Here is a 7760-nt window from a genome sequence, read left to right on the forward strand (position 1 = left end):
ACCTGTGTTTCTCCATGCCTGATGCGTGCCTGGGAGCAATCCCACTGCAGAGCTCCATCCCAGCCCAGGGAGGATGGCTGGGTCACAGGGAGGAACCTCAATCCAGAGCTCCATCCCAGCCCAGGGAGGATGGCTGGATCACAGGGAGGAACCTCAATCCAGAGCTCCATCCCAGCCCAGGGAGGATGGCTGGATCACAGGGAGGAACCCCACTGCAGAGCTCCATCCCAGCCCAGGGAGGATGGCTGGATCACAGGGAGGAACCCCACTGCAGAGCTCCATCCCAGCCCAGGGAGGATGGCTGGATCACTGCGATGAAGCCATCAGCCTCCCCAGGAGTGGAGGCGGGGGATTGCGAGAGATAAAGAGTTCCGCCTTGGCACTTTTCTTGGAAGTTGTTGCTTCTATTTCAGAGCTCATGTGCCTGAAAACCTGTCTGAGGTTTTTTTTCTGACTGTATCAGTTGGTCTAATAAGAGATACTGCCTCTCCTTACAAGCCTGCTCTGCACTCCCGAGCTCAGGTCTTTTATCCTTCCCTTCAGGCTGCTGACAATGACTGAAGCTCCCTGGCCAAACAATATCTGGGAAGCCAATGCCGTGTCAAGCCCCCAGGTTTACATCCATGGCCACAGTGAGTGCACTTATTTCCTGGAGAGGCTCATCAGCTCGGCCTCCTGCTGCTGCAGGGAAAGCAAAATCCAGGGGGGGGGTCTCTGGGGACCCTTTCCTGGGCAGGTGGGCTGATGCACCCACTACTCTGGTTCTGCAGCACGGGAGGGGACTCCTGGTGGGTTTTCACCAGGCATTTCTCACCCTAGGAAGGAAGAACAACTCTTCAGCCACTCATAACTGAGTTTAACTGCTGAAGTTGCTAAGGGAAGGCCTTAGGAGGTGGCACAGAGGTGGCACTGCCTCAGGAGCCTCCTGCAGGATGGTACCCAGAGACTCCTTGTGGGTTCCATGGAGTCCAAGCTGCTGCCTGATTCCATGGGGACACTTTTAGTGCTCTCTGCCACGGCACGCTGTCCTCACAATGACAGCAGTGTCACCCCAGGAGGTGCTGGCCTGGCTGCACTCTGAGTGCCCGCTGCAGCCCCTCTCCACAGCGACACACAGAGAACCAGGGGTGTGGGAGAGACAGAGGGGGGAGGATTTTCACTGTGAGGGTGGTGAGGCACAGGTTGCCCAGAAGGGTGGTGGACACCCCATTCCTGAAAACATTCAAGCTGGATGGGGCTCTGAGCAACTGCCTCCAGTGGAAGGTGTCCCTGATCACTGTAAAGTGCCTGGACTCGATGACCTTTAAAGGTCCCTTCCAGCCCAAACCATTCTGTGATTCTGTAAATCCATAACCGTGCTGAATTTGATGCTCTGGGAAGGCTGGTGTAATCTGAGGCACATTTTTTCTGTCAGACACTGCACTGGCTCACTGATCAGGACCTTCACCCCAGTGAGGAGAGCTGGACCTGCCCCCAGAGGCAGCAGGGCACAGCTTTCACAGCACTGGTGGCTCCCCAGGGTGACTGGCCACACCACAGGATTGTCACCTGCAGGGAGCCTGAGCCGGGAGGGGAATCCCCGCAAATACCCATCACCTTCCTCATTAACAGCCAGCCACAAACATAAATGGTGCTGCAAAAGAGCAGTGAACAGAACACCCGTGAGGAATGAGAGCTAAATGCACAGAGCACTGCGCTGAAGGAAGGGGTGGGATGGGATCAGGTTATATCACACACGGATAAAATGTGCAGAACAAAAATTAAGTTTGGAAAGGGCTGTAAACTTCTGCCTCGGGGCGTAAACCAGGTCCTGAGCCAGGGGGAATCTCTAGTTTTGAGGCAAGTTATTCTCCAGCTCTCTCCCATGGAAGGTGGTGCCTTCCCAGGGAGCATCTCTTGCTGGCCAGGGTGGGCAGGCAGCTCGTGGATGATCCAATCTGCCACATCCATCACTGCTCCCCTCTTCTGTCAGGGATGTCCAGGGCAGCGACCTGCTCCACTAAATCTCTCCATGCAGGAGGCTGGATCCCTGTAACTCTTTATAGCTGGAGTTGAATAAATGCCTTTCTCAGGGTTGGGGGAGATGAAATTGAGCAAGAAACACTGTAAAAATGCAAAAAGAATAACCTGTAAGTATCCAGCCTGTTCTGCACCGTATCTGTGAACACATCAGTGCTGCTGCCCGGATGAGCTGCTCTGTGCATATATTTTCCATATATCTCTCCCAGAAAATATTATTTGATGGCATGTGATTAAAAGGATCTTTTTTAATATGTGGCACACGCATAACAAAATGTATGTGTGCACTTGCATGTAAAATAACCAGATATGAGGGAAAAGCAGGAATATAATCATTCCCTGCAATGCCTGGTGGGATTCTGTGCACTGAGCTAATTCTGGGTATTTGGAAAAAACGTTCCTGGTGGCAGGAATCTCACCAGGTCCCACAGAACAGCAAGAAGGACCCGCATCCTCAGTGCCTCTGAAAAGCCCCAGAAACCTGGAAGTGTTTCCAAAACGTGCTTCCTTCAATTAAAAATCAATTAAAAATCCCCTCCCTTTCCCAGTGCCTGAAGCATAAAAAAAATAAAGTTATTTAAAGATCCATTATTTCCTAAATAAAGTTTGGATCGGGGGTATTTTCAGATTCTAGGTGTTCTTCACCTCTCACTTTTGGCAGTTGCAAGCCCGACTGTGATTCCTGCGAGGAGGAGGCTGAAGGCAGAAATACAGCTCTATTTATGCTGATACTGGATCTCGGGCTACATGATCTCATCTAATTTAAAGTTACTCCAAATGAACTATCTGCAAGAATACGATTTTAATGTTTCCCTATCAGGCCATTCTTATCTCTCTGCATTACCATGATATCATTCAGGAATAATAATCGCACCATTAGTTTTGGTGTCTAAACAAGCTGGTGAGGAGAAATGGATTTCACTCACTGCCTTGCAAATTGCTGCCCTCCCCAAGAAAAAGAAAACAACAAAAAACTCAAACCCTAAAAAGGGTGCAAAGTTTTTAAAAATCCAACCCCGGGGGATGTACAACTGCAAGAGATGCCCTTCCAAGACAAAGGAATTAGGGCGAAATGGAAGTATTTAAGTATTTAAGGGTGGAAGTGTTGGAATCTCGAAAGAAATCTTTCTTTTCCTATTTTTTTTAAGCGGGGGCATTTATGGGATGTAAATGAACAAACCGGAGCCCGAAATGCCCCGAGCTGATGGAGGGGGTGTGCTGCAGCACGGCGAGGCAGCAGCCAATGAACGCCGGGTTGCCCATTTTTTATCATTAATATTGCGAAGCAACATTAAGTGATTGGAAAGACTTTTCGGGAGCGGGTAGGAACCATCGCTCCCTCCAGAACACTTCTCTACCCGGGTTTTTGAGGACGGCGCCCGGCTCCTCTCGTTTCATCTTGCCGAGGGACGAAGAGCGATACAGTTTCTCCCCCTCCTTCGAAGAATTTGAAGAGAAACACTAAAAGCGAAGAGAGTTTTGTATTTTGACCGTCGGAAGGGAAAAGCACACGGTGCTGAGGAGAGGGGCGAGGGGCGGCAGCTCCGGGCCCCTTCTCCCTCGGGTGTTGAGCGCGGCAGCTCCGCGGGGCAGGAGCTGCCGATAGCGCTGTTTCCACGGAAAAAGTGGGGTAAAAAAAGAGAACTTTCCACGCGTGTCACGCTACCACGGCCACGGCCAAGCCCGCGGGTGCCTGTCGGGGCGAGCAGCGCTCGGGCACCCCAGCCCCGGCCCGTGGCGAGCGTCCCGCGGGGCACGGGGGTGGCCGAGGACGCGCCACGCCGCAGGCGACCCTGGGGACAGCCGCGGGAAGGGGCCGCCTGCACCCACCTTTCTGTTTGCGGGTCCCGTACGAACATCAGCGGATGCCGGGGGTGGGCAGGAGCTGGGGGGATCCCGCCCCGGGATGGGGACAAATTCCCCTGAGGAGGACGCGGTGCAGTAGCGGGACGATCCCGCCCGGGGAGGTCCCGCCCGCAGCCCCCGCTCTGGGCAAGGAGGTCTTGGCGCGGGCTGGGAAATTCGCGGCGCATTTCTGGGCGCAACGAAAAAAGCCTCCGGGACGGGGCCGGCGGCAGCAGAGCCAAAGCCGCGGGCGCTGCCGGGCCCGTCCAGGTGAGCGGACTTCACATCCTCGGCCCTTTTCTTCTTCCTCCTCCTCCTCATCTTCCTCCTTCTCCTCCTCGGCTCCGCACGCACAGGGCTCTGCCGGGAAATGAAAGTAATTTCTTGTGAAGAAGGAGGAAATATGGGCGAAAGTGGTTTATTCTATTATTATTAATAATATTATTTGGAGTGTGGGGGTGCAGAGTCCCCCAGGAGCGGCGGCCCGGCACGGAGCAGCCCGCGGAGGCGGCTCCCCTCGGGCAGGAGGCGAAGTTTGGGGCCGAGAGGCGCGGGGGGACCCCGGAGGGGCCGGGCCGGCCGCCCCCCGCCCGTCCCGGGAGCCCCCCCCGACATCTCGTTTCTGTCCCCGGTCGCTGTCGGACGCGGGCGGGCGGGGGCAGGGGCCGGCCCGGGGGGGCCTTTTCAGAGCAGGTTTGTTAACCAAAGCAGGTGCTAAAAACCAATAAGCCCGGAACAAACGCGGTCCCCCCGGGGAGCCGGGACAATTGTTTCCATTTAATAAATATTTTCCCCACGGGCGTTTCGCGGGAGGCAGGCAATTATTCAAAGCAAGCCGGGACGCGGGCCGGCTCCCGGGGTTAAGCGGGGCTGCGGAGCGGGGAAGGCGGGGGTTGGGGAAGCGGGAGAGCGGCCGGGAGCGCGGGGAAGGCGGGGGCGGCGGGGGAAGCGGACAGCGGTGGGCGCACGGCGGAGCGCAGCGCTCGCAGCCCCGACGGCGGAGGCGGCGGAGCCCCGAGGGCGCCGGGACCGGCCTCGCTCCGCACACCCCAGGGATGGGGCAGGCTGAGGAAGATGGGGACGACCCCCTTCTCCCTCCCCCTTCCTCCAGGGCTGCTAGGAGCGCAGCAACTCACAAAAGCCTTCCTTTTAATCCGCGCGTTGGAAGGCGGGGGGGTCCTCCTGTCTCCTCCTTCCTTCCTCCTCCTCCCTCAGCTGTCCCCTCCCCTCCTCTTCCTCTCGCCCTTCCTCTCTCCCTCTCTTTTTAAGCGGGCCCCCTCCGCGCTGATTGGGCGCCCGGCCGCGCTGTGACCGCCCTGCCGCTATGTCAGCCTGCCCGCCGCAGCCCCGCGCCTTTGAACTGCCCCGCACCGCCCCGCGTCCCCACCGCCGGCCCGGTGCTGCGCCCGGCGGCTCCCCGCCCGCCTAGTGCCCGCCGGGCCCCGCGGGCCTCCGCTCCGCGCCGCGCCGCTCCGCTCCGCGCCCCGCCCCGGCACGGCTCCCGCCGGGGACGGCCTTGGCGGAGGACCTGTGATGATCAGCTGAGCCCGCTCCTGCCGCTCCTCCGGCTCCTCCGGCCTTCTCCCGTCGTTCTTCCTCCTCCTCGTCCTCGTCGTGCCGCCGCCGTCCGGCGCCCCGAGCCCCGCGCCGCGCCCCGCAGAGCCGCCCGCCCGCCCGCCCGCCCGGCCGCAGCATGTCCAAGCCCAGCGACCACATCAAGCGCCCCATGAACGCCTTCATGGTGTGGTCCCGCGGCCAACGGCGCAAGATGGCCCAGGAGAACCCCAAAATGCACAACTCGGAGATTAGCAAGCGGCTGGGCGCGGAGTGGAAGTTGCTCTCCGAGGCGGAGAAGCGCCCGTACATCGACGAGGCCAAGCGACTGCGGGCGCAGCACATGAAGGAGCATCCCGACTACAAGTACCGGCCCCGGCGCAAGCCCAAGAACCTGCTGAAAAAGGACAGGTATGTCTTCCCTTTGCCTTACCTCGGGGAAACAGATCCCTTAAAGGCCGCCGGGCTTCCCGTGGGGGCCACTGACTCGCTGCTGAGCTCCCCGGAGAAGGCCAGGGCTTTCCTGCCTCCCACCTCAGCACCTTACTCCTTACTTGACCCCAGCCAGTTCAGCTCCAGCGCCATTCAGAAGATGACTGAGGTTCCTCACACCTTAGCCACCAGCACCCTGCCCTACGCCTCCACCTTGGGATACCAGAACGGGGCGTTCGGCAGCTTGAGCTGCCCCAGCCAACACACCCACACTCACCCCTCGCCAACTAACCCGGGCTATGTCGTGCCGTGTAACTGTACCGCTTGGTCGGCTTCCAGTTTGCAACCTCCAGTTGCCTACATATTATTCCCAGGCATGACCAAGACTGGGATAGACCCCTATTCTTCAGCACACGCGACTGCCATGTAACACCCACCCAGCCGCAGCCCCACGGGCGTGTGTGCGTGCGTGTGCCCCCCGCCCCGGCCGGCGGCTGGAACTGGGATTCCTCCGTGTGTGCATGTACATAAAACCTGCAGCAGCGAAAGGCCACCCGAACCAGGACTCTGCCGCCCGTCGCCGGGCCGGGACAGACGCGGACGCTGCGTCGGAGATGCTCTCGACTAAAGCTCGCCACGAGAGCTGGCCCCAGGCTCGGGGGGGATCTGCAATTGCGGGGGCAGATAGGAGCCCGGCGCTTGTAAGAGTTGTAAATGTGTTTAAAAACAGAAAAGAAAAGCGAACCTTGAACTACCCTTTCGGGACAAAGCGGGGAGAAAATGAGAAAAAGAAAAAAAAAAAAAGAGAGAGAGAGAGAAGCGGTTTCGATTTTTATTTATTCTCTTAATGTCTATGAGTTCTCCAGGGTCTCATGTCACTTGGACTTGACTTTGGGAAGTCCCGGTCTTACTTTGATTTTATTTTTTTTCCTCGTTGTTTTCTTTTTGCACATTGAAAGACGAGATCAGCTGTGTTATATATATATAAATATATATATATTTTGCCACCACGTACTACTAGGTAAAATTGCTTTTCATGTCAGAAAAAAAGGCTCTTCAAAGTTAAAAAAGAAAAAAAAAAAGAAAAAAAAAAAAGACGGGGAGAAACATTTATATTTAAAACATATGATAGTGTTTGCTTAATTTAAAACAGATAGTCCTTAAATTTGTGTGATCCAGTGAGATTAGATCTAAGTTTACTTTAGACAGAGCGTCAGGTATGAAGTCAGGCAGTAGAATTGTAAAAAAAAAATACTACTACTACTACTACTAATAACGAAAAATCGAATAAAAACCGATGGCAATTTAAATATGTTTTCACAATGTCTTGGGCAAGAAGAAACAGAAACTAAGATGTATCCGGCAGGACTTTACCTCGTTAAACCTTTTCATTTGTCTAACAAAGACGTTTTGAATAAAGACAATCTGTCATCAAACGAGGCAAGTGCGTGGTGTGAGTGCGGGGACGCAGCCCCGCGTCCCGCACCGGGGCCCTGGCAGCGACCCCCGCCCGCAGCCCCCGGCCCTGCCAGCGCCCTCCCCGCGCCCTGCGGGCCGGGCCGGGCCGGGCCGTGCCGTGCCGGGCTCCGCTCGGAGCCCGTCGGGGAAACGCGGCTGCGGGCGGAGAAAACTTGCGAAAAGACGGGACGGAGCGAAGCCGAGGGGCTGCGGGGGGCTGCTCCCCCCCGTCCCACCGCCCGGCCCGTCGGGGAACCGGCTTTCCCCAAGTTTGCCTCGGCGGCGTTGAAGTTTTAGCGGTGCGAGGAAATATTGGGAGCGGGAGCGCCGGCGGTGCTGGAAGGGGGCGGTTTGGAATCGGCTCCTGTGCGGATCAATTAGCGGTGTTCGGGGGGCTCTGCCCTCGGCGCACGGAGGGAGTCGGGGGCAGAGACAAGGGCAAGGAGGAAGAG

General features: G+C 57.0%; 1 protein-coding gene across 2 annotated transcripts in view; it reads left to right on the plus strand.

Annotated features, from left to right (window-relative positions):
* The first annotated feature begins 4761 nt into the window (after positions 1–4761).
* SOX14 (SRY-box transcription factor 14) overlaps positions 4762–7760 on the plus strand; it is a 4755-nt gene continuing 1756 nt past the window's right edge. The window contains exons 1-2 of one of the 2 annotated variants that reach the window (XM_063408631.1): positions 4762–5829; positions 6225–7760. The exon at positions 6225–7760 is cut by the window's right edge and continues 1756 nt beyond it. In XM_063408631.1, the coding sequence (XP_063264701.1) occupies positions 5558–5829; positions 6225–6381 (429 nt within the window). In that variant the 5' untranslated portion in view covers positions 4762–5557 and the 3' untranslated portion in view covers positions 6382–7760. The other variant, XM_063408630.1, reaches the window with a different exon arrangement.

This window comes from Prinia subflava, chromosome 11 (genome assembly GCF_021018805.1).
Source record: "Prinia subflava isolate CZ2003 ecotype Zambia chromosome 11, Cam_Psub_1.2, whole genome shotgun sequence".
In the NCBI taxonomy this organism is placed as follows: Eukaryota; Metazoa; Chordata; class Aves; order Passeriformes; family Cisticolidae; genus Prinia; species Prinia subflava.